Below are 27,753 nucleotides of genomic sequence, written 5' to 3' on the forward strand. Positions count from 1 at the left end.
TAAACACAGTGTTTGTGAGATCATCAAACAGCATCTGATCAACACTGACGGCCTATAATTGCTGACATGTTTTTTTTTCACATTTCAATGACAGCTTCTGGCAGCGACTGGCCATGTGGTGGGAAAGTAGTTTAATATTCCTTAAGCTCCCAATTTTTATTGTTCACACAAGTATTTCCATTATCATGTGTTCTAGTGAGACCATCAACTGAGGAGAGAATGTCCAACAGTGTTCGCTATCCCAGTTTGCATGATTATTCTATCTTCCTTTACTCCCCCAGAGAGTATCAGTTCAGAGAACTTCTGCCTTTGCAGGAGTCAGATGGTTATTTTCACACATTTCCCGGCCTTGATAATGAGAGGAAATGTATTAATAACTTCAACTTCTATATTGTCCCTTGAGTTTGAATTCACAAACTTTGAATGGGCCTTTCTGCAAGCGATGACTTTTGCAATGATCCGTCTCCAGAGTCATTAAGATGCTCCCTGTTTTCAAGGTGAGGTGTTTAAGCCACGCTCCAACTTCAAGTTCCCTTTCTGTCTTCCTCTCTGCCCTCCTGTCTGACCAACATGTTAGAATTTGCCTCTCTGGCATTTTCCCTACTGGCTCGGGGTTGGATGAATTATGATGTGACACACTCCCTTCTGTACTTCTGGGCAGCCAAGGCGATCAAGATAAATCACCACGCTGCCCCACATGGGACATGCTCAGATCCTGCCTTGGTTGTTTTTGGGGCCCTGATCAGGATGCGGAGGATTTGGACACAACTTGATACTGTACTCCCTGAGAAGCGAGGCCTGTGTACAAAGGAGGGGCCCAGTGGAGCTATGTCAGACGATGGGATAATACACTTAAATGAGATGGGATTATACAGAGGGTAATTATGCATTATTCGGCTCCCTAGCTGTCACATACCATTTAGTCTTTTTTGAGTGCAGGAAAATTACGCTGAGACCGTGTGATAAACCGTGAAAATTTGAGGCTATTGATTTGCAACTCTGCAGGCTTTTGATGGATGGGTCCCTTGTCTTTTCAGCAGCACATTCCTGGCTGTAACTCAGGGGAGCATCCAAATTCAGACTCGAGCCGTGACGATGAGCCGAGCTGGAGCCAACATAAGATAACAACATGTCTGTCAAAACCACTGACAGCAAATCGTCAGACTTTAAACCCTGCCCCCCCCTCGTTTACCTCCCACCCTTCTCCTTTCCATGTTAACCAAACCAACACAATGAAGGGAATAAACATCAGCCCAAATGTCTGATGGGTAAACTGTATTTAATCAACACATTCCACGCTGTGAGGCTGTGGGCCTTGAACAGGCTGATTGCCTGCCGAGCGGGACCACATCTGTTTGTGTACAGGGGCGGTGTACACCACAGCTCTGCCACACAAAAACCTTGGGCATATTTCAACTTTTCAGTGCTGCAATTTGCCCCCGACTGCTTCCCAAAAAGCATAAATACAGGCTGTGGAATGAGCGGGGGATCTGTTTTTCTCATCCGTTGCGTTGTCGTTGAGGTTCTGGGAACGGAAGGCTGGATTTCGGATGCTAATTACCCGGTCAAACACGCTGGCACGGTGGCTGGCTTTGCTGGGTTGTGGGTTTGAGAAGAAGAAGATGCCCGACTCCACAACATGCAGCAAACAGCACTTAAGTGCCGTCTCTAAGCCCGAGTTCTACTGTAATCCCACAAGAGGCTCGTCATAATGTGTTCCAGAGACAGTTTGGATATGACATGTCTCTCTCTCTGGAATGTTAAGTTCGTGAAAGGCAGGGAGACCACAGCCTGAAGATTGCTACTTTTAAATCCTGAAACATGCATTCGGAAATGTGCTGAACGATAACATGTGCAATAACGCTTTATGTAGTGACATCTGCACCCCGGGGTGAGGTGTGTAAATATGATTCATATTAGGAAGGAGCCTATGTATTCCAACCACCTGTGAGTGTCCTAGCTTTCTTAGAAGAGGAGGATTGCAAGATCTTCAGAGAATCCAACAAGTGACCCTGCGTTTTCCACTGTCAACATGGGTCTACAAACATTTCAAGGACCAGAGAATCAGTCATGTATTTGTTTTACAACAGAAGGTTGCACAATGTGATGGAAGAACAAATATAAACTCAATGTTTATATGACATACTCCTGACTGAAGACAAAGTCGAACAACATGCCTAACAAGCTTCCTGATTTCAAGGATTTGGAGAAGCTGCTTCATTTCCATTCAGGTTAAACACAGTTTGGCTGTGAGGCACAATTATGTCAAAATAACTTCACTGTAAGCTAGCTGATTGGAAAAAGAAGCTTTTGTGGCATCAGGAAGACCTGCTCAAATCAATTTGCCTCAAGGAGATGTCACTTGAGTCAGTGGGAATAAAGACCACACTTTTGGAAATCAGAACAATCTGGTTGTGTGGAGTTGCAGAAGAAACTGAGCAAACGCGATCTCTGCTTGCCAATCCTGATCTCTACTTAAGACTAGCAAGCCTCCTCCGCTACTAGTGTAATCACAGTAGTTAGAACATCTGGACGTGCTCCATTTATTTTTTAACCCTTTTTAAAAACTGCCAATTGTGAAATGGACAATGTTTCAGGATTGCAGTGTTAGATGTAAACAGGAGGGGAGTGATGGAATACAAGTAAAGGCGTTACGTAACTGGGATACAAAGAAAGGCAACTACTTTCTGTTACAGGTACAGATAGAAAAGAGGTCATTAGATTACAGGTACATTCATTAAATTATTAGCAGGAAAATGAAGACGATATAATACCAAAGATGCTCTGTAACATCTGCCGTCTCATTTCTTAACCGTCCGTCTGACCGTCTCTGACAACACCATGCACCTGCGCACGGACGTTATGACACATCATGACACTTGACACACAAGTCTCACAACACCGCTCCTCAAAGTTGCCATCAACAGTCTATGGTTGCCATGGCAATTGTGGTGAAAAAAAATGCTTTCACTGGGTGGAAATTCCACCATCACTTTGTCTTCAAAGAAGAAAATGGGATCAACATCGCAGCACAGTGCACGTCCTGCCTTCTGGCTGTGAAGATGCTGTCATAGGACTCGACATCTAATTTAAGGAAACATTTACAGGTAAGACCGACCGCTAACGTTAGCTGCTCAGAATTCCAGTTAAAAATGTTGGCTAACCTGTCGTCTTCTTCTTCTACTGAAAAATAGTTTGTGTCTCTGGTGACGGCCGCGGCCGGGATGGTGTGGGTAAAAACTTCTTTCTTTGCAGATTTAGCTTTGAAGTAATCCAAAAGTAACTGAAAGTAATCAGTTACTTTTAAATTGTGACACTTGGATTCGGCTACTGATTATATATATATATTTTTTTTTACAGGTAATTAGTAACTGTTGGAAAACATTTTTAAGGCAACCCTCCCAACCCTGCACCCTAAAGAAACCACTAATGCCAGGGAAATTATCTTGGCTGTTCTTATCAATACTTCCTGTTCAGTTAAGCCAGAATAGGAAGTATTGATAAGAACATCCAAGATAAACAGGAAATGACGTGTGGGGTTTGTGCACAGGCCCTGAGTTCTGCAGGATCTCCATTAAGACATCTTCGACATCATGACCTACAGCCCTCATTACGTTTCACACAAATAGAGATGAAGGGCTCTTCACATGGAGTTAGCACGATCCTTCAAACAGGAAGTAAAAACCTGACACACAGCAAGCAGCACCTGACAAAGTGCTGCCACCACGCGCCCCGCGCCGACACCCTGCCCCATTTCACCGGGACGACACAGTAATTAGGCGAGTTTGTTGCATGCTGGGGAAAAGACAGGTATATCAAGGTGTTGATGAATTAGTAGGAGCACGCTGTCAGAGTCACATCACATTAATCAAAACAAGCCCGCTGCACAGCCACACTTTGTTCCCCTCCTTTCCCTCGCTTTAGCGGTTGATAAATCGCTCTGCCTGCACTACGTATCACCTGATCTTGCTGAATTTAAATGTAACAGCAGAGTTCTCACAAAACCTCTATTGATCTTCCTCCTGGGTTCCCTTCCTGGATTCTAGATAAGAAAAGAAGGCCAGGAAATGTAAGAAAGGACAGACTTTTTATGGTAATGCTGCTTTAATAGAGTCAGAAAATACATTTGTGTTTCTTGGATGGGTTAGGATAAAGTTTGAGAACAGAGCACGCAGAGGAACTTCCAAACTATTCCTCCAAATAAACGGTGAGATCATTTAAAAATGGAAAGACTTTAAAATGACACACGTGAACGTCAACTTTAAGCGTTTTTTTTCTAAAGATTTAACAACTAAAGTTGGTGCTGTCAATTTTAAATCAGGAATTCCTGAAGTAAGGTCCTCCTCATGGCTTCCTCTCAGCAGAGCTGTTTTATAGACATGTTTCCTGGCAGAGCTCCTCATTTTGCAGTGAGGAGAGGAGATAGGACTGGAAATGTTAACAGTCTGTTGTATCGCGCTAATGCGGCTTGTCTGACTCTATTTTCGTCTTGCTCTTGCTCTGTGTGTCTTGTCTGGTTTTGGTGCATTTAAACTTGGCTCCGTCACCGACGCTCAGTAAGAGTTAGGTGATGTTGTTTTCCAGCTCTGCTGATAAATAGGGAGGACTGGCAGCTAATCTCAGAGAGAAGGAAGAAGGCAAAGTGACAACTTACCTTCGCATGGGATATTGATCCTCTCTAAACAACATAGTGTAGCGCTGGGTTTAAGTTATTGTTTGCTGTTGTTTGTTTGTTTGAATAGAGAGTTATTCTAACAAAGCAACTTTTAAGGGGATCGGCGTTCTGTGGAGAAGAAGACGCATGTTGAGCGAGCAAGAGCTAAGGAGGAAAGCAGTCAGCCAACCTGTCAGGGACACCTCAACCTCGGGTTAGCTCTTGCTGCGACAAAGAAATAGATCTGGGCTCTGTTGAGCCAGCAACACACACTGCCTCTTCCTTGTTCTTCCTCCATCCGTCTAACTACCCCACAACGCTACAATGCATATAAAGTTACCTGCTGCTACAACAAATGAGCGGTCTGTTCCTTCTGCTGACGAGAGGATTGGTTTGGTGTGTGTTAAGTGGTGAATAAGTATTCATTATGAATGAAATATATACATATATGATAGTATTGTGTTCTATTTACATTGTCTAATTAACCCATAAACTTACAGTTCTCCCATTTGAGTACCACATGGTCTTGTAGTATCATACGTGGAAAATATCCTGTATTAAAATGTAACAATTCTTCACTGAAGCTGAATGATCTATACACTAAGTCCATGTCTACTCGTACACGGGTAAGTATTTAAACCAAGTATGGAGGTCCAGAGCTGCTGAAATTAAATAAATCACCAAAGAAACAACATGATAAATAAAGAAAATGTGCCATTAAATGTACAAAAAATTATGTTATACTTATACAAGTATGTTTTTTTTATCTTGGCAGCTTCTGTCCTCCTTGTGTGTAATTTAATACACCTTTTATTCAGTGGATTTGTTACACAGCAAGATAAACTGTGAATTTCACCATTTTTTTCTGAATGACCAATAATGTGTAGTGACACTTACCCATGCATGGCGTGGAGTGGGTGTGGCTCATAATGGTACCGCCCCTCGTGGTGCCTCACGTCGATTGGGATGGGTGTGTGAAATGTGGGGAAGAGGTGGTGGGCACCTGTGAGCACAAAGAAGAGAGCAAACGGTCACAACAGTGAAACAAACACCTGAACTGAAACATCACAGAGGAAGACAAACAAGGCAGTAATTCAGTTCCAGACTAATACCTGCAACACAGCGGGAGACGCAACTGCACCGTTTTACAGTTCCTGTATCACCCCAGTAATTGAAACCGTCTACACTGTTGTGGCTTTTGCCCTGAGAGCGAAATGTTTCATTAATGTCTCGCTCTATCAAAGTGAGGTTTACACAACGATGAGGGTGCTTTATGTGTCAGATAAAGGACGCACAAATCCACCGTTTCCTGCCATAAACGGTCTGCTGGCCGGAGGGAAGACTCATTAAGGCAGCACAGCATATCTTCATTAATAACTGTCTTAATTACAAGCTGTGAGTGGGACACATTTGGGTCTTGATTGAAGGATGAGAAGAGTTCTTATTACAGACAAAAGGGCTCCTGATACTTCACAGGTTTAAGTGTTTGATGCAGGAAAATGATCGAAAACAGAAACTCAGAATGTTTCCTGAAAGCACATTAAGTGTATGAGCTGTGGAGGGACAGAGACAGAGAGCATGGAGCAACACGGCTCCCTTGGGTTGATCCCTGGTTGCTATTAGGATTCCTTGGCTGTACGGTCCACTAAACCTGGGATGACCTGAGAGCACAGACCAGTGAGGTTAAAGGTCAGAGCTCAGTGAGAGCACATCATTATCTCTCTCTGAAAGACCACTGGGAAGGAAATGAGTGCATCCTTTCACACCAATGTGATACCAATCTGAGATGAGGAAACATGTCGAGGATGATTTAGGCCAAACGATTTAGTGAGTGTACTGAGTTGATCAAGACAATGGCTAAATAAATGGAAAGTGTTTAGGGGATATGAGATTTGAAGCCTACAAAAACTTTCAAACTCCGATCTCATGAAAAATCGGCAGCTTGCTCAGTTTCGCTCCAATTCAAAAATGTTCAGTTTTGCACGAGCAGGCTCTTTGGTCAGGTTAGCAGAAGTTACCAACGGAGCATAGCATCGCGCCGGAAAGGGGGCGAAGATTGGCATGATAGAGTTTTGTGTTCCCATCGAGTTTTTGTGTCCCATCAGAGCCGAGGCTATAATTACCCGGGTCTAGTGCAGAGTCATTAGACCCGGGTCTGAATGCCGATTGTAGCCTTTCCGCTGCTTCAGTGACGCGTTTTCCATCAGCCAGCAGTGGTTGGTCTGCCAGAGAGGGTAGGCGGAGCTAAGCGGCTGCTTTTCCGGTCTCTGCAAGTGTTGCGAGTAAACAGTAATCTACTATGGCTGAACAAGCAAAGAAAAGATGGATGACTACGGATACAACTTCAAAAAGAAAGCGACCGTCAGCCAGGAAAATCAAGAGTTACAACCGGAGCCAACCGTGGACGTCACACATGCAGCACTGTCTAGATATCTGGGAAGTGTGCTCCTGTAATTACTGTTTATCGCCACAGGTGCCGCCAAAGAGAACGAAACTGAGATCTTCAAGATTACAACTTTAAACATTCTAAATGAAGTGATCTTGTTAGAGATAATGAATGTGTAATGTCTCACTAGACTTTCAAAATAAAGCTTGCTGATAAACATTTCCACTGTAAGAGTGTTGGACGTCCAGTTTAGTTCCTCTGTTTGCTGATTTCCTGCATGATAATTAATTTCTGACAAAGGGAGGGGTCCCTAAAGTTCAATACATATCATCTAGCATTTAAGCCAAGTGTTCGTCATTGTCTTCACAGCTTTACAGTATGGATTTTTACTTTAACAAAGTTTGCTTTTTAAAGCCAGTCTCCTTTGAGACGAGCCTCAGGGGTCCAAACGCGCTCCAGCCAGTGCAGCGAAAACAAGACGTAACAGGACTCTGAGCCTGGAGGCAGTGTCGGAACGCTGTTTTAGGTGATGCCTAATACAAAGACAGACATTACTGCTACTTAACCCTGATTGAGCCTTTTGTTATTGTGATTGAGGCAATCATCATGACGTTGTGCCATCTTGTTCTTTGTTAATTCTGGTGGGATTACCATGACTGGGACAGTAGCTCCCCTGAGGGCGGCTCTGACCTGTGAAACATTTGACTGCTGAGGAATTTGTTAAAGAAGAGGCATTATTCAACAATGACTTTTTTATCCCCTTTAAAACTCTGCATCAGCTTTGAATTAACTGATGCATCAGCGTAAAGACATCTGCTTAAATCACTCATGCCACGTATACAAAGATTTGTTTTATCTAACCGCCGTTTTTGTGAAGCAAAATATAAACGTGCAAAAAATAACCAAAATCAAATCCTGCTTAGTCCTGAGGTTTTTCAGATTAAAGAATTAAGAAAAGTAACAAAAGAGCCGCTGATACACGATGCCTAAAGAGCCACATATTTCTGTGAAGGCAAAGTGAGCTGTAAAAACCCCGCTGTCTGCTGTCTCCTCTCGTCTCAGAGCTCAGAAGGCCGAGGTTTCTGCGTTTCCAGATCTACGCCGCTGGATCTCAGCCAGTGACCCTCCCTTTGCTTTTGTGTGCGAGACAGACGGCCAATTCCGAGTCAACTTGTGCGTTACAAAGCCAAAAGAGGCACCCAGTAAATGAGCGAGAGGGAGTGAGAGCTGGGAAAAGGAGTTTGAGCTTTGTTTCACAAGTGGAGCCAGAAGTTGGGGCTTTGTCTGAGAGGTGCCCCCCGCTTGTGCTGCCTGGCACATCTCTGGAGGAGAGGGAGGGCACGGGACGAACAGACCAGACTGCGACAAAGACAGCAAGGTGGTGCTGGAAGTCACGACGACACACTGGCTCCTTTTAGAGTTATGGGACAGTTGATCAATTAAACCGTCAAACTGCAGGAGCCTTTTCATGTGCCCTTAGTTTGTTTGTCTTTTTACTAAGTTACTTAGCATCACACTGAAGTACTGAATCAAAATGTTTGTCTACAGCACCTTCTCGGTAGAAAGCCTTTCGTCACACACATATCATTTAATTGAGCGAAGCAACAGGGAGTCAGAAGCAAAGACAATGGTTAACTTTTGTTGTGCAGGGGGAGTGGAGAAAAGAGACAGCCAAAGACAGCTGGATTCAGCGTCTGAGAAGGGAGGAGTTATCAAGGTGTAACGTCATTCAATGTCAAGCATTGAGATGCTTTGTTTTTAAATTATAATAACGACTGTTTGCTTCATCTGAGCGTCGAGTTTGTTTCTTTTTTTCACTTCTTGTTGAAGTTGTATCTGTAGTCATCCATCTTTTCTTTGTTTGTTCAGCCATAGTAGATTACTGTTTACTTGCAACACTTGCAGAGAGCGGCAAAGCAGCCGCTTAGTTCCACCTACCCTCTCTGGCAGACCAACCACTGCTGGCTGATGGAAAACGCGTCACTAACTGGGCGCCGCTTGTGAGTCACCACAGACACCCAGTCTGTGATACTGCGAATGCTTTCATCAGTGGGCCATAGGCTCAGTCACCATTGTGTTACCTCATTCAGCGATAGATAGAGACTTAATGGACATTTATTGGAATTAAAATCTTGGAGATGATTGCTTTAAGCAGGTGGGGTGTTGATATTTGGTAGATTTGGATGATCAAAGATGTCAGCAAAGTAACACAGTACATAAAGTTAGCACGGCAGAAATGACCCCTGTGTTTAAGTGCACATCATTGAACAGGCGCAGTAAGTACAATAAGGGCTGAACAGGCACTTCCATCATCCAGACAGCGGCATTGTTTTCTGGGCTGCAGGGACGACTAACAACAGGTTCAGGGTTTGGACGATTCATACGCCTCGGTGTCTTGATTTACCACCTGCCTGTCCCCTTTGGGCGTGTTAGCATGTAGGGTTTCTCCACCCTGCAGGACTACAGAGGACTGTTCAGGCTACTTTAGCGTAACTCTGATTATTGCTCAAACTTCCTGAAACGTGCTTTACCATCTCACCTTTATCTTTAAGAACACGCCCTCACCGATGGAGCCCTTTGTGTGTGCAAAGCCGTGTTACATCAGATCTGAACAACTGCATGAAGAAGCTTGCTCTCATAACCATGATGTCACGGTTAACTCTTTAGGTTTGTGTAGTTTATCCAACACAATCTCATTTCCAACCAGTCAAATACAGCTGCTTGGCTCGAGGCTTCATAATATGACAATCAAGGTTCCCCTAGAGTCAGTGTTGCATGTGCAGGGCTCGGCGGTCAAATCAGCAATAATTATGTCCTGTTAGACTTCCAAATTAAACAGTCAAGAAAGCGTTAGAACTAGTTTGGCATCCAACTAAAGCTTGAAGAGATACAGGTCACATTTTATGAGTTTTGCAACCATAATTAACACTAAAGTTGTGAAACGGTTGCAGTTTGGTTGGGTTTATGTACCGACATTAAGAAAAGAGGTCTTAATAAAGTTCCTTTCAGACAGACGTATGTTTTATCGAAGGTGTAATCTTGCTAATCATGGCACAGGCTCAAATTGCAGTTACGTGCACGCTGCACTGAGGGGCTTTTGTGTGGGAGTAATCTAATATCACGAACCGATCCAGCCCCCAGGAACCTTTGACTGGTGGTCGTTCACAGCCGCTGTATCTGCTCTGATCTCACATAACGTGTTTGTTTTAAGCCCGAACACATCTTTGCCCCGAGCCCCCATAACGAGGCTCCAGACGTGCCAAACATCCTGCCGAGCAGCAGGGAGAGAGCCCCACATCTTCTCCTTTTTAGTTTGCATCTTAAAGCCCCGGTTTGATCTTTCACTAAAGACAATGCCAGGTGTTCGATGTTAACAAAGGCCCCTATGAGTCTCATGACTCAGACAAAGAGGAAGGAAAGCACTCTCTCATTATGTCCAAATGAAGCCCCAGATCAGGACCGTGCTGCAGCCGAGAGTGGAGTGGGCTCATGTCTACGAGGAAGTACTCAACGATAATAATAATGCCCTGAGAGGCCAGGCCGGGCCAGGCCAGGAATAATTTTGGGGGAAAAAAGCCTTTGTCGTGCTTTCAGAGAACGGGGAAGAGAGAGAGAGCGAAGCACGAGAGAAAGAGAGAAGTGCAGAGGAGTAGGAGAGGTGGGGGTGCTCAATTCAGACAGGAAATTCCAGCAGAAAAAGTTGGCCCGGATCCTAACTACACAGCGCCGTGCCAACAGCTATACACAAATGCTCATGAGCATGCATACACACTCACACACTCACAATTACACACACAGACAGTGATTTGTTCTGCAGTTCACTTTCAGTAAGCAACCATCAAGAGTGACTGAGACAAACACCAACGTGTTACTTTGAGGTTGAACAGACATGTCTTTCTTAAACACACACACGCACGCACACACAAAACACACCACAGCAAGTGTTATGCCCAAGGTTAATAAAAAGTGTGTGTTTAGCCTAATCCGTGAATCCTGCGCTACACACACAACATGAAACCTGCAGGTTTAGTTTGCAAGACGTTGCTTCCTCTAGGGCAGTACATGGGCGAGTGATGGCGACAGAGGGATTAGAGGCTTACAGGAGAGCACGGAACCGCTGCCATCTATGAAAGGAAGTCTTAACAGAGTGGCTCTTTGCTTTTAACAGCCCTGAGGGAGGGTAAAATGATACCTTTTTTATTGATAGGGGGATTTTGGGCAGAAGGTAAGTGGATTAGGGCAGTGGTCTCTGTAATGACACGAGACGGTTTGAGCGGAAATTCATTAGTCCCTGTGAACTCGTGCAAAGTCTCTGTATGTTATGATGTACACATCAAACACTCGCTCTCTCCCTGGGAACACAGTTGTTTCCAGAGGTTTGGACTGTTCAGGGGCCATGGTCGAGGCTTGTAACTTTTTTATAGCACTTTTTGAATGAGATGTTTAGATCTCTAATATAACAAAGTGTATTTGTCAGCAGGTGTGTGGAGGGATGGGTATTGTAACTCACACTTTTACCCCTTTCCCACCAAAAGCTGACGCAGGTTTTTCAGACCTGTAAAGACCCACATATAAATGCCGATTGTCTCTTTTCCCATTGCCAGTGAAGTATACTCCTGTCGGTCTCTTTTCTGCTGCGTCACCGTCTGACGCCACAAACATGCCGGAGACAGGGTTAGTAACCAGTGAAGATGTAACGGCGGTTAGGTCTTTATTGTATCTATCACTCATTCAGTCTGTTCATCAAACTCTGCGCCGACAAACGTGGAACGATGTTCGAGCGCTGCTCAGACGGAGACGGGCGGAGTTTGTAGCTGAGATGACGAGGAGTGGCAGAAGTTGCAGACAGAGCATCGCGCCGGAAAGGAGTAGGAAATAAGCGTGTCAACACAGGCTTTGTGTTCCCATCGATGCCGATCAGAACCGAGGCGCTACTTACCCGGGCCTACTGCAGAGTCATTTGACCCGGGTCTGAATGCCGATTGTAACCTTTCCCACTTAGCAGAAAAGCCGAGTGTTGGCAGGTTTTTGACCAGTGGGAAAGCAGCTTTATAGTTTTTGTGTCCATAACTGTCAAGTACAGAAAACTGACATTGATGCTAAGATTGTGATGGTTTTGTTATTTTATCACGTTAAAATTACATCTAACATAGACAAGTTTTGGCAAGTCAAACTTAAGTAAGACTATAAAAACGTCTTCAGACCAAAAGAAGAAGACATGAATGAACGTATTACTTGGGGAAGTTGTGACCGCTGGATCATCTGTTTATTTTCATTGGTTAAAAACTCAATTTCACCTTCACCTTCAGCAGGAGCTGTCTCTGGTTTAACTTTAGAGCCAATTTATTTGCATCACGGGTGTTGTTCACATTGCTGTGCAAAATACTGTCTTAGAATCAACTGTCTTTGAGTTTACTCTGCATGCTATTATGCTGCGCTGACAATTTTTGCTAGTATGTGTTTGTATCCCTGTGCCATGACACCCTCACCCCTCAGACCCAGCTGGCCTCTCTCCTTTGCGATCTGTCTCTGTCAGATCTGCACCCATGCCTCAGCCAATCACTCCTTAGTCCCAGCCTGTAACCCCAAGAACCCACCACCAGCATGATCCATCACCTGGGCTGCAAGGTGCTGCACCGCCTCTCCTAATAGTCCTAAAGACTGACTGCTACGAAGACCTTATCTCACCTGGGTTGCCATTAGCTGGAGGTGCTAACATCCATTCAGTGTGAAATAGGTACCGAGGGAGGCAGCAAGCACGAGGAAACTCCAAAATGTTTCCTTTAAATGTATTTAATTTCTGAAAAGTTCTGATGATCTCAGATCACTGAGATCCGTGGTCGACTACAATATCAAAAAATGTACGCGGGAAAATGACCGCCATGCATCACCAGGCCTGAGTGTGGGGCGTTTAGTGAGCCTGGGTGCATCCTTCCTGTGATGTTAGCAGACAGGTAGCGCTGGCTTTGCAGGCCGCTCCTTGTGGCAGGCGGTGGGCCTCTCTGTGAAGACTGATGAGGTGTCAGGATAATCAGCTTCCAGTGCAGACTTCTGATTTATCGCCTGGCCCCTTTAGAGCGCAGCTGTAGTCCTGATCGAGTAATTAATGCGCTGGGTTTGTTATTGTAGCAGGGATGGTAAGGATGGTGGTGAATTCAAGAGGATGCGAGGAAAACAAGATAAAACACAACACCCATATGGGGAGAGTAGCGTGAAGTGATTCTTGAAATATTGAGTTGTTTCTGTTATGTTTTCTGCGTCTCCCCTCTTCAATACAGAATATTAATGGTTACATTTATGTGTGACTTCATCAGGCAGCGTTTGCTTGCCAGTTTCAGACCAGTGTAAACCGCCAATCAAGGCCAAACGCTTCAAACGGCGGGAACCCAGATCGTTCTGTGCGCCCTTTAACCTCTCAGACACAGCTGACGGAGAAGCTGCCAGTTCACACAAAGAGTGTCCTCAGCGCCCTATGACGGCATCCTCAGCGCAAGCTCAGCACTCCCCCCCTCCCCGACTTGTAAACAAGGCTTTTTTCCTTTAAAGAAAAGAGGGGAAAGGCAGAGGAAATAGCCCGAAAGAGCTCACAATGTGTGGGAGACGGAGGCTGCACACATCAATCTAAAGCCGTCTCAGCTGGGGGTCACCCCGAGGTGAGGCGCCCCCCGGGGAGACTGCTCTCCAGGCCTGAGCGGGAGGCCGGGGAGTATCTGCTGGCCCGACCTGGCCTGGTCTCCATCAAACTGCAGTGCTGAGTCTGTCGGACATCTGAAGTCTAACAGAAACATTGAAAACACAAGTGGCTTAAAAAGACAGGAGATAAATTCTTCTCTAGAGAGCTTAAAAATAATTTAAGTTTCATGTCCTGAAAGATGTTTATACCCATCCGCAGGGAGGCTTGATTAAATAAACAACTGACATCCATTAGTTTAACAGTGACATTAATAGCAGCAAAGTTTACAGCTGCTCTGAAAGCATGCGGTCCATTTCAGACTAAGAGGGCCTTTTTTACATACTTTGATCACTTTTTGGTTTCACACTGGCTTCTCTGTTTGACCACTGTATAATCTAAGATAAGGCTTACAGTTGTTTACATTCAGCAGTGTTGAATCAAAGGTCGACTCTCACTGAACGACTGTAAACATCCTCTGAGTGGAGCTCAGTTAAGGGCTGGTCCTTTTAAGAAACCTCAGCTGACTGCTGATGGCGTTCATAACACAGGGCAGAGCATCTTAAGTGCAGGCCCCTGCGCTCTCAGGTCATCCATCCCGATAAGATAAAACGGTAAGACTGGGCTGTTTATACACGCACACACACAAAGACACGCACACACACACACAGCAGCGGGGTCTTATGAACCCCCTTCTTGTCTGGCCTCTTTCTTCAGGGCAGGATTGAGCACGGAAACCATCTCACTCTGGGAATTTGTTTTAAAGCACTAACAAGAAACAGCTGTGAAGCAGGTCAGAGGGGCTCGGACCAACTGGATCGGCTCTCAGGTGACTGTGTTAAAAGCATACAAAGCGTAGACCCGCAGACTGGGCCAATGTTCCTGCTGTCACAAGCAGTAAACTATGGCATGATTGTAGAGTTGTTTTCCATCTGTTGTTGTTTCAGCGAGCTGGACTCAAAACTGAGGTCAGAGCTACCTGACAAGGACAACTGTGACGGTGACAGACCGGAGCCGGTGACAGGAAGTAGTCCTATGGCTTAGAATGGAAACGGGAGCAAACTCATTATTAGAGTTTCCTGTGAGTCCCACAGTTGGACAAACAATAAAACATTTTCCAGCTGACAACTTTCCAAAGATTTCAAACCATGTAACTTTGGATTATAACCGTATCATCCAACGAGATAAGAGTCAGCTAGTAAGCTAAAGTTAGCGGCTAGCTCGACTCCTCCTCTGCCAAAGAGCGTATTAGAGAGTCGCTGATTTGAAGATTCAACTGTTTTTTTAATGATTTTTAATTTTAACCCAATTGTTTTAGAGACAAGGAGCTCCTGGTAAAATCCTTTTGAACGATGAACACTGAAGGAATACAACCTCAAACAGGCTCAGTGCTCGCAGCCTCGTCTGTGACATCCTGCGTCCATGAGAATAGTGTCAGAGAGACATGAGGCGTTTTTACACTGCGGTTCCACCACAGCACCCTGAAGAAGCTCCACCGTCATTCCGCCTTTGCAATATTACATTAGACCAAGCAACGGCAGCGTAAAGCCGCCCCAATTGTGTGTTTTTACACGGCATTCTGGAGTTGCAGAAGCAAAACGTGCAACATTTACTCTGACGTTGTTTCGCCTCTGTTGCTACCTCCGATGTCGGCTCAGAGGCGGAACGACTTCGGCCCATCATTTCGCCTCCGTGCGTTTTACAAAGAAGACTTCAAACTGCTTGATTCAGGTTTACCAGTTTCAATCACAGAGTCTGTTTGTTTCTGAGAAGAGGAAACTTTTAAAGGATCCTTTGAAGACTCAGCACAGGCGGTTCTATTGGTTATTGTTAAATCCAGACCTCAGTTTTCCTGCCCGTCTCTTGTGGTTCAGATACAATAGATAAGACACTCAGGCCTGAGTGAAGTAGGAAGTGAAGAGAGTCGTTTAATAATGTGAAATGCAAAGAGGAAAGGCAATAGGAGGAAAGGAGGGCACGAGGTCAACAATGCAGGCTGTGCTCATTCACTCATCATACTTAACCTTAAAAAAGTTATGTACTGAAGTTCATACACAGCCCCAATAATCAGGATTCGATCCATCTGTGACAATATTAGACGCTCAGAGCAACTGCTCCGGCTGTGCAGGATGTTAGAAGTCGGGGGTCAAAGGAGGAAGGTTGATAAAGCCAGCTTAGGGAGGCGGTCAGAGATCGTGATGAGTAAAACAACACCAGACTTTCACTGAAGAGGCCGAGTGTTAGCCCCCTGTGAAGCAAATATTGCATGCATTAGCTTTATAGTCTGAAATATCAAAGTGCACACAATCCTTAACCCCCTGCTTCATCAGTGCTGACTGGCATTATTCAGTGGTTCCTTCATCACCAGGGAGACTTGTCTTTCCTCCCTGCAGCTATGGTGGCGCTGTGAAAGCAGCCTGGAGGGCCGCCGATATGTTTACTTGGCCTTAATGCAAGTATGGAAGTCAAATAAACAGGGGGCCCTATGAGTAACACATGTCGCTTTCATCAGTCCCTCACTGCCAATCAGGTCGAACCGTTTATAAAGCGGAGGGATTTGTGACGTTGGAAGAGAAAAGGAGCTCGCTCTGTGTTAGTCTACACGTCTGTCTTCATTAGATTTGTGGGCAAGTGGAAAGTCCATCAGGCTGCGTGTTGGAAAGCTGCAGTCAGAGAGGAAACGCAGAAAGGCCTGCTGGGTAAATGACACCCGAGTTTGTCTACAAATCAAAGAAAGTTTGTTTTACTGCAGAGCTGCACTTGAACTCCGGCACATCTTTTGTTGTGTACGCTCAGGTGTGTACATGTGTAATGATAATGAGGTTCCTGACAGTTGACAGCAGAGCAGCTGAAGCCCCCGAAGGCTCCAGAGACGAGAGCGAGTGGCCGGGACATTACTCAGCAACAACAAACAACAGCCCTCAAGATAAGGAATCATTTGTCACTGGTGCCGCGCTGACAAACAGCATGCATTGTGTGATATAATTAGCCAACACGCCGCTTCCCTTGTGTGTGACACCGAGAGAGTTGAGTCACCTCGGGGTAAGTCTGTGGGGGAATCTCCTTTATCTGACAAACACCATCGTGGATGTGGTCAGGAAGATCTCACAGTCATGAGGAAGTTACTCTGCAGTTTGGTGACGTGACTTTTAGTCTCAGGGCTTCAAGACATATAATTTAAAAAAAAGACAACGAAATGTTCAAAAGGAAATTAAACAGAAAAACAAAGTTTTTATCAGTTAACACTGGACGTCGGTGTAACATTAGATGATGCACTATGGTACATTCACTTATGCATGATTACAAATCAGGTCTTTTACATCTGATGTTTTTTAAAACCTACTTTTGCAACATTAATTAGCGATTTTATAACTAGAAGTAAAATAATTATCAGAAGATTTGGTTAGTTGTAAACTACAGAAGCCCTAAACGGACATGCATCCATACATTTTATTTAGTCAGTTTTCTCATGATAACGAGTTAATTTCAATTGTTTTCTCAAGATCTCTAATTATTTTTCTCGTCCGCTTCGGGCTTCCGTACAAAAATATTAATATGGTTTTAGTTTTTGAAGAAAAGCTGTAAAAATTCTCTGACCACGGCTTCTGGTTTCTTTCCTCCTATGACGGTAAACTGAATATCTTTGGCCCCATTTTCCAAAATGTTATAGACCAAACAACCAGTTATTTATTAAGAAATTAAACAACAGATTAATCGAGAATAGAAATAATCAATAAATGTAGGCAGCAGTGGAAAGAAATTTAAGTAAATTTACTTGAGTACTGTACTCACGTACGTCTCCATGGATGAAACAGATGAAACAGATCAGAGCAAACGTCACTCCGATCAGGCCGTTCATTTAGCGGTGGTAATGGCGGCTACAGAGAAGGATGACGATTCACCCATGTGTTCTTGTCTTCTCTCATGTGTCGTGAGAATACGTTTTTTTAAAAGTAGTTTGAATACTTATTGTTCAGTATAATCAGTAGTCTTTTTAAAAGCAAGTACTCAAGCACTGCCTGACTGAGCAACTTTCACTGGAGTAACATTTGACCAGGAGCATCTATACTTTGACTCAAGTAATGAAGTTGTGTTCTTTGTCCACCACTGGATGTAGCATTTATAAAGTTTTCATATTCACATTGAAGCCAATTTTATAGCTTCCATTTGAAGTTGAGTGGGGCGTTGACACAATATGAATAGAGAAGGCCCTAGTTGAGTTCCTGAAGGTGATTGTATAAGACAATGAAGCACGTCACCAACGGACATGTAAAACATAATCCTTAAGTCTTCCTTCACAGCTCACACTGCTCATATGGAACAAGTGTAAAGGAACTGACTCGTATATTAATCCACTGGACTTTCATTGGATCATGGCACACGTTCCTTCTGCATCTGGATTATATTGTCTCTTCAATTACTCTTAGCGACACACACACAGGCTACCTTTCTTATGTTTCAGCGAATACGCCAAAACATGCACATCAGAATGAAAGAATCCGGCTCCACGTCGAGGCACATGATGAAAACGCTGCTTCCAGGGGGGTCAAAGCAAATGTAAAGTATGATGGAAACAGCGACGACAGCCAAACAATCAAGACGTTGAACGCGTAGCTAAAGCATGCAGGTTCTGATTACGGCCTGAACTGCTTATGTTCCTGGTCCCCGTGCAACCCGATACTGGACGAAAGGTAGGTGACTGAGCTGTGATTGCAGAGATGAGGGCCTGAGTTTTAAAAGTTTAGAGCACTTTTTTGTATGTGGTGTTGCATGTAACAAGGGAATCTAGGCAAAGCAGGAAAATCTAAACCTTCTCACCTGGTCCTCTTTGACTTTGAAGAGGCTTTTGTGTGTCGGAAAACGTTCTATGATTTTGAAGCTGTTTGATTTTATCGTAAGGTCAGGACATGATATAAGACAGCTCAGACTGAGTTTAAAGACAACCTGACTGAACACAATCACCACATCTGCAGCAAACTTCACTCCAACACTGGAACATAATATTTGTGAATCAAATAATGTGAATCCGAGCCATCATACAGACAACATTTCAACATGTTTGACATACCAAGTATTTAACTATTGACCCAGGCCCCTGGTAAGTGTACTCTCCGATTTCTAGTTTGAATAACTGCAAGAACGCTTCCATCAACACTCACACATAAACATTTGAGGAACAAATTGAAGACACTGTCAGCAACATATTTTGTCCTCAGATTTTACATAAGTGATGGTAACAGCGGGATTTCAACAAACCTTGACATGCTGGAAGTCTAAAATAAGACAGGCCAGAATGGAGGAGAGTTTCACATGCTATCTCGGCCTTACTCACAGCACTGCTGAGCGGCAACATGGTGAAGCAATTACAGCGTGGACTCGCGCCAAACTCCAGGCTCCAGAGCAAATCCAGAGTTAAGTCTTGTGCGCTTATCTTTGCTCAATTCAGAAAGGAAAAAAACAAAACGTTCTCTTTGCAGTCTGTTTCCAATGCCGGAGTCCGTTTATTAAACCGAGAAAATGCTGTTGTTTTGAATGTCTCAAAGTACCCCACAGGGAATTGTTGCTCCGCTTTTATACAATCAACAAACAAATGACTACACAGTGATTTATGATTTAATGCTTTCACTCGTTCATTTGGTTTTCCTTCGGTAGAAACAAACTAAAACCATCTGGCTCCTTAGGTTGGAGATGGCACTCTTAAGAGTTTCGGCATTGCGGCTTTTGTTTTTCCAAGGCCTTGATTAGAAAGCATTTTTGCCCTGCCTCAGAGCCCCGATCTGAGAGCACATTGACTTTTTACAGTCCCTGCCTGGCTCGAGATAATGATCCACATGTTGCACAGTCGTGATCTTCATCAACAAACTCTTCTTTCTGCGGGGAAAGGGTGCCACATGTTGCCACTGTATTATTCTTAACCTTCCCTTTAGATGCACCACATGAAGCGCTCACACCAAACGCCATGTGAAGACACAGTGTGCTGTGGTTTAGGAGAGCGGTGCTGAATCATGGCTCCAGCAAAGGCTATAAAAACTGTTGTGATTTGGCGGCTTCATCTATCCCCAGCACAATCTTTCTTAACCCTTTCAACCCTGCAAAACACACATCGCTACTTTCGCTTATTGTGATGTCATTTCTGAGAATCATGGAGTGTTTCATATCCCTGGAGTCTGTAATAAACTAAGCTAGAAAGTTATGTAAGCCAATAAAGCATGATGACTGATAAAAGTCTTAAAACACACAAAACATACTGGTCCAAAACATTTCGCATTTTACACTTTGTGACATAGTTTATGCCTGTAAATTAATGACTTAATTAAAGGAGCAGTTCTCCCCTGGAAAAAGTCACTGTCAGTCAAAGCTGGTGTTCTCTGTAATCGATAGAAGCTATAATATTTGAAATTGGCGCCATAGCTGTGGAGAAAGTTGTACAAACAGCTCGCGGTTTCGGCTATTCTACATTCCTACAACACCCAGCATGCATTGCGCCCCTCCCTCTGAAACATTCCAGCAAGGGAATGGTTACATAGGGTAGTTATAGGTCTGCTCGAAAACAGTTGGTAAAACAGAGTTCTACCAAATACGTCCACCTGCGTTGCACTGGAGTGAAATACTGCCGTTTTCTGGGAGGCGGGCGTCCTAGATTAAGGAAGTGTAGTTTAGCAAGCTCCCTGACCTCCGCCAGATGACATGTTTTACCTAGTGTAGCGGAGGTTTTCCAGGGCCCAAAGGAGAAGCCGATAGCGTCCTCCAAAGGCACAGAGCAAAATTACATTTTGCATTGCAGAGATGAGGGCCTGATTCGTAAGAAACAAGTTTCAAGCACAGTTTTTGTTTGAGAACATTTTGGCAAAGCAGGAAAATCTTGACTCTAAACTCTAATTTTGATGTGAACTTCTCACCTGGTCCTCTGTGATTTTGGTGAAGCTTTTTGTGTCATAGTTACGTCGCTCAACTTCACTATTTGCGAGAGCAAAGACTGAAATCATTCTACGATTTTAAACCTGTTTGATTTTCCCGTCACGAGACAAAGACTGATTTCAGACAGCGCAGACTGAATTTTATGCCGATATGACAAAACACATCGAGAGCAAGAGGAATGAATGCTGTTGCTTTTATTTTACATCGATTTAAACAGGACCGTGTTCCCAGCCGTCTCTCTAAACCCACCGACACTTTGATGTCTCAGGAGGCATAACATCTTTTCTGTCATCCATCTCAAGACTGAAGGAGCAAAAAGTGCAGTCTGTGGAAGTATCGGCGGCATATGATGCGCTTGATAAATACCACTGCTGTATGTTCAATGTAAGCCCACACACCATTAAGTAGCACTTTCATGAGATCCGTCATGTCAGGAAACACCAATGTACCATTTCCAGGCACTGATACCAGCTGACACTTCAGGAAAGCTGTGAAACGTCCACAGTCCCCGGTGGATCGGTGGTGGCGTGTCTGCTTGTGTGGTGTTATAAAAAGGGCGCAGTGGGCGAGAAAAAACACTGCACATCTGCACATATGAGCAAGATAAACAAATGGGGACCTACACAGAAACCAAGTTCCATAATATTCATACAGGTTTAACAGGAGCCTTTAATTTAGATGATTAGTTAAAGACAAGGGACCATGTGAACTCCAGCATGTGCGTCGAGGTCGAGTATGATGGGGAGGCCGAGCAGGAGGGGAGCCACGAGCTTCTTCTGTACAAAGACTCTATTTAAAGAAAACCACTCTGCTATAGAGGCCTTCAGAAACAGAGCTCTGTTTCTATAGTGATAGGCCAGCCCCAGCCATCTGATCTCCCTCCATCAGACCGCCACTTGTCAGCTCCTATTAGGGCCAGCGGTTGCCTCTGCTTACATGTGGTACCCATCACCCCAGACCATGAGGTAGCAATCCTGTTGGGTTGCGGCAGTGCTTTGCCTCCAGGGACGCACGGTTCACTCAGTCCTGGGATCACCTCAGGTTATATGTGCCGTGTTATGACAGTCTAATGGTGCTAGTAACTGTGTGGCAGTACAGTGTGGGAAGGGAGGCGGAGGGAGGGAGAAAGTGGGACTGGAGGAGAAAGACAGAAGCGTACAGATGCTTGGCTTTAAGAGATGCAGCCATGAGTATATGAAACACTGGTGGAGAACATTAAAGGGAGGATTGTGTTGCATTTTCTGCTTTTAAAGAAACAATGGAATATTAGCAAGGGTGTCTTAAAATGCCTCTCTTAAACACAGGCTTCTAGACCAAAAAATCTTAAAAGGCTTTGAATGGGGATGTTCAGTTAGCGGGCTGGGATGTCAGCTTCAGCAATAAATGTATGCAGGAAAAAAGATGAAAGAACATGAGTCTACAGAACACCCATGTTCCCGCTGACAGCGCAGACTCTTGAGAGAAGTGAGGGCAGCGCAGATTATTGTGTAAAGAGTGTTTAGTTACCAGTGTGTAACAAACACAGCAATAAATTATTAATGCATATTTATAATTTGGCCAGTTTTGCAAGCCGTCCTGGTTGTGGAAGCCTTGAATTCAATCACACGACAAGCTGCCGTTGTCAAACAATCACCAGTCAGTAAAACTGTAAAACACAGAACTGCAAAGATTTTTCTTTGTCTCTTTAAATGTGTACAATTTAATGTTACACACACACACCGAAAAATATGCACAAGGCTCATTTCATCTCATTACAGGCTGTCTAGTATCGTCCCATTTGCACAGGTGCTCTATTGTCTATAATCTCGATTTTCTTGTAAAAAAATGTCTGTCAAGTCTCTATCGGTCACTGAATGAGGTCACACAATGGTGAGTGAGTCTATGGCCCACTGATGAAAGCCTTTGCATTTGCAGTATTACAGACTGGGTGTCTGTGGCGACTTTCACAGACCAAAAACTCCCAGAGAGGGTAGGCGGAGCTAAGCGGCTGCTTTTCCGCTCTCTGCAAGTGTTGCGAGTAAACAGTAATCTACTATGGCTGAACAAACAAAGAAAAGATGGATGACTACAGATACAACTTCAACAAGAAGTGAAAATACAAAGAAGAAGAAACAAACTCGACGCTCAGATGAAGCAAACAGTCTGAAAAGGAAAGCGACCGTCAGCCAGGAAAATCAAGAGTTACAACCGGAGCCAACCGTGGAAGACCCGTTATTACCGTTTATCGCCAAAGAGAACGAAATTTAAATTGTCGAGATTGAATCTTTAAGGACTGAAAAATGGTGCCGCATGAAGCAATGATCTGATGTCTTTGATTTAAACAGGATTTGTTTACAGGTTGTAAACAACAACTACTTCCATCATTGATGACTCTGCAGATTCATTTGGATTGACATTAGACATTCAATATTTATTACTTGATTCAGCTCTTTTATATTAAACTAAACCCATTTACTTTAAAATTCAGCCTGCTCACAGAGTGTTTTAAATCATGTCAAAATGTCTAGATAAAAGAATAACCTCCTTTAAGGTTTTTGGCTTGTGTCAACTTAAGTTAAACTGCATTTAAAGAAGTGACAACCCAAACCGTCTGCACATGTCTTCAGAGTGAATGCACAACTTCACGATGGATGGTCTTGCAGGGTCCATATATTCTACCTGACACACTTCTTGGAACATTTATAACTTGAGTCAATATTGGTTCATGTCTGTCATCATGGCTTTCTGTGCAAGTACCCCGTCTGGATGTTAATCATGCATGTTGTAACAGGATGGCTTTTGCATTAAATGTTCCAAAAACCAGGATGATTATATGAAGTGATTTCCAGCTTGTAAAGGGTAAAGGTCCCCAGGGGTTTGGCAGCTCGTGCCAACCCCTAACCCCTCCCTCCTATCTTTTGGGCGCAGACGCCTGAAAGTCTCCACCAGTGGAGATGGTCTGGCTTCACGGGAGGAATTATGATATGAGTAGAGCACTAATTGGCAAGTGCCCAAGCACCATACAAGTGCTAATGAACTGCAAAGCGGCCACAGCGCACATCGGGTGAGAAATCCAGCTCGAGGCCGGGGCTCTGTGTGAGCGGCTCTCTGGCTGAGGCTCTTTGAGAGCCCTCGCCCTCTGTCCGGGGCTTAGGGCTACTTCCTCCTCAATAATTAAGGGGTTATCCCCCTGCACAATGGAGAAATTAAACTGTAAAACCTTGCAAGGTAAATTACTGCTTTTCCTGGGAGCCAGAGGAAGTGTCTTGATATGTAAACAATACCCCCTCTTCAGCTGAGTACCCTCTCTCTCTTTCTCTCTCTTCCTTTCCGTCACCCCCCTCCTCCTCTCCCTCCTGCCTCCCTCTTTGTTCCGTGGGAATTTCAGATGGGCCAGATTCTCTCTAAGACTACAACTCCGCTGAATAAAGAGGATTTATAGTACCTTTATCGCTTAAGCATCTCAAACCTGTTTTGCCAAAGCTAACACTCAGAGAATGTGCACTGCACTTGTGCAGAAACCACACACACTTTCACTCGTTTAAACAGACTTTCACATTTTTTACATTTAATCCGTAGGTGGAGATAAATGGATACGATTGCAAACATTACTGTGCATCTTATATGACATCCATTGTGTTGTATTGAGGGGTTGGAGTGCACATATGCAGAGTGTAATTATGGTGATGGATCCCATCCTGTATGCATGAATGAGAGAATGTAAACACGGTAACTGTAGGGAATATAATTTAAGTACAATGTGGCTGCATTACATACAAAACATTTAGTCTCCACTGCTGCTATGAGCAGGTGATACTCCACACTAAACACCACCTGTTGATCAAAGCTTTTAGCATAAGCACGAGGCCAAAGTTAACCCCTTGCATTAAACGTAAATACAGCTTTAGTGTGGATGCACTCTGTCAGGGTATTACTGGGTGCAATGTGTGTGTGAGTGAATGTAGGTAAAGGGCTGAAAATAATGACCGTTTTCACTCCTGAGTAATCTGAAAATTACCAACACATTTCTCCAGAACCAATGCGTCCTCATAGGGCCCGCTTTGTTTTGGACTAAAACTGAAACCTAATCAATTAACATTAAAAACAAGGTAAGACAACTGTTTGAAACGGGCGCTGCAAGTGAGTGTAGAAGAGAAGCGAGAGAGAACAATGGACGATTTTTATTCCACTTGCTGCTTGGACAAAAAGGTATGTTCGCTTGCAGTTCTGTGCACATCAGATTCATGTCTGCAGTGAACATGTCTGTATTCGACGCTGCCAGGGGACGACCCTGCCGCTTCTTTGAAGCCCGAGCCAAGAATGCTTCGGCTTAGCTAACACTGTCGGGGAAATCACCTGGCAAACAAAACACAACAGGCTTACACGCCACGCTAACACACACAGGCTCTCATTCAACCAACCCGCTTCATTCGTAGACTGTTTATTAGACAGCTGACTCCTCCCACTGACGTAATGAAGCTGAAGCAAAGTGGAGTGGAGTGTTTGTATATATTCACACAAAAGAACCTAATTTCACATGTATTGATCTTTCTTTGACAGAAAGGCTTTGAGAATGAACGGATGATTGACTTTCACGGTCGTTATCTTTTGGGGCAAACTTGGCTCATGTCTTGTTTCCGCCACTGGAGCAAAACATCTTTTAAAGCTACCTATCAATCATTTTATCAAAACAAAGTATGCTGCCCTGTTATTTAGAATTTCATGAGTCATGAGTGAGAAGAAAAAGAAAATTGCGGCCAATCAAAAGTCTGAAAAAGTGTAATGCCGGGAGACGACCTGTCGGTCTGCAATGACGCATCGAGGAAGGCGGGAATCATATGTGTGGTCTGATAGCGAAGGGGAGTTACATGTGTGTCGTAGGAGTGTTGGAGTATGTTGCAGTGACCTCTGTAGTACATCCCGACGCCTCTGTGCTTACATGTAGTGGACGAGTATGTGTAAACATGTAAAAAGTCCTGTTAGCGAGGTTAGAAAGGTCACTGTTTTTGTCACTTCCGTCAATTTGCAAGGAATGTCGCTTCATTTGTGACGCCTCACAAAGTAGGTCACGTGCCAAAAACGCCGGCTACCTCATCTACACGTCTCCGTGGAAACAGAGTTTCTAAAAGTCTTCACCCTGGCCACAGTTTCACACAAGATCTGTTTTCAGTGACCTAAAACGGCGTCTGTGTGGACGCACAAATCCCCGGGTACGTATGGACATGGCCTCAGACATGTTTCTAGAAATGAAATGACTTCTTTGATCCTGAAAAAATAAAAACTGCACGGGCAAACCCTGCCAGGAGTCGCATCAATCATCTGTTGCTACCCAGCTGTTACAGAACCACTGTCTTTCCTCCTGCTCCTCCTGCAGCTGTATGATGAATGACATGACAGATTTGTTTTCCATATGGCAGCATTTTGTTTGCTTTTCTTTTTTTCTTTTCTTTTACGAGCGGCCATGACAGCCCTACAATGCCATTCTGACAGGCTTTGCAGTGATTACAGAGCAGTGTAACGAATAGCAGCACGGCACCGAAACACTTTCTCCAGAAGAATATGACAATGTAGCAAATGGGATGCTTACGTCTGGCAGAAAAGCCGTTTTTATCCTGCAGGAAAGAATGGTTATAAATAAAAGCGTGCACGAAAACTAGACTCCAGTGGGAATCTCTTTTCTATAGCAGCTCGATACTTTGCTCACAGATACGATTTCAACTTTCTCATCTCACTCTCAGACGAAGATGGAATAAATGTATCTCCCAAAATGTCCGTATTTGTTTAACCTGTTGCAGGTCTTTATTGTTGTCACGCGATGCAACCTGAGCTCCTTTTGAAGTAGGCGCATCGAGAAGCAGTTTAAACGTCGGCTCTGTCAGACATACTTGCTCTAATCTTCAACTTTCAGCCTTTTTCCTCTCCGTTCCTGTTTTTAGAAAATGTTCCAAAAGCCATTGAATTGAAGGCAGAGACAGCTTTTGTTTGTTATACCTGCATCCCAGTATTTACTCAGGCAACCTCATCTGCTTATTTTGCTGGTTGCACAGTTTACTGCAACTCGTCTGCATCCTGTCCTTGGATGGATGCCATTGTGGATGGCCAATGTCATGGCTGCACACTCCGTCTGGAAAAAGATTCCCCCCTCCTGGGGATGTGACCGTGTCATAAAAGTTTATTATTTCATAAATGTTTATGGAATTCCTACGCCTCCGCTGCAAACCCAGCCGCTGACTGGGCAGGACGGTTTGGTATTGTGTCTGTTTTAACCATTTCTCACCGAGTTCTCCCGCTGGCTGGCTGGCAGGTGATTTGTATGAACAAGTCTGGCTCTGTGTGTCTGTGCCCCAGAGCTGGCAGTGATTAAGCTAATTGCTAAATGCTAGCAGAGGCTGGAGAGCTGCAGCAGCAGCAGTGAAACCTTAGATCTGTAATTACAAGAAGCGTTTCACTCAGGAGGAATTTCACTGATGGCAAAAATCAATTTCCAGAACACAATCACACCATGAATTTAAAGACACCTATCGTCCACGGTGAGGAAGAGACACAACTGTGGCTGTTGGAGGTCCTAAAGAGTCTGGACCATTTAATAAAAATGATTCTTCCTGGAGGGCATTATGTTGATGCAAACTTTTTCCAGTTGTAAATTGTCTCATACATCCTCGACTGACTCCCGAGTGGCTGCAGACATGCACTTCTCATCATGGGTGAGTGGGCTCTTTTTGCTCCGTGCAGTGCTGTGATTAATTCATTTCCTCCAGCAGCGTTTCTCCGAAGGCGGACCACATCTGTGTCTGCAGGCGAGGGGGGGGACGGTGGTGGTGGTGTGTGTTTGTGTATGTGCGTATGGGGGGGCATGAACCGGAAGAGCCTGACCACAAACTGTCCGCCTCTAGACCAACTCAGCCATAGGAACCAGGCCTGTTTACATAAGCGCCTCCCGCCCGTGTTTACAGCTAGCACACATTTTTGTTTTACCACGTCTAAACTCCTCGGACGTTTATTTTGCTTCTCTTGAACTGTGAGTGTTGGGGCTACATTAGCGAATGAAAGTATCCAAAGCTGGCAGACCGGGGGGCTAAAGTATGAGGGACAACGCCGGTCACACCGGGTCAGGGAGGTTTAGAGTTAAAAGCATAACATTGCACT

At 44.3% G+C, this 27,753-nt stretch overlaps 1 protein-coding gene across 1 annotated transcript in view; it reads right to left on the bottom strand.

The window, feature by feature from the left end:
* The window catches only part of gli2a (GLI family zinc finger 2a), an 88,462-nt gene that overhangs the window by 34,590 nt on the left and 26,119 nt on the right, over positions 1-27,753 (bottom strand). Inside the window, exon 3 of the mRNA XM_069663240.1 lies at positions 5,552-5,657. Within this exon, the coding sequence (XP_069519341.1) occupies positions 5,552-5,657 (106 nt within the window). The remainder of the gene's footprint in view (positions 1-5,551; positions 5,658-27,753) is intronic.

The sequence above is a fragment of the Semicossyphus pulcher genome, unplaced genomic scaffold (assembly GCF_022749685.1).
Source record: "Semicossyphus pulcher isolate SPU_LCO1_2020_fin unplaced genomic scaffold, fSemPul1.0.p SCAF_15, whole genome shotgun sequence".
Classification (NCBI taxonomy): Eukaryota; Metazoa; Chordata; class Actinopteri; order Labriformes; family Labridae; genus Semicossyphus; species Semicossyphus pulcher.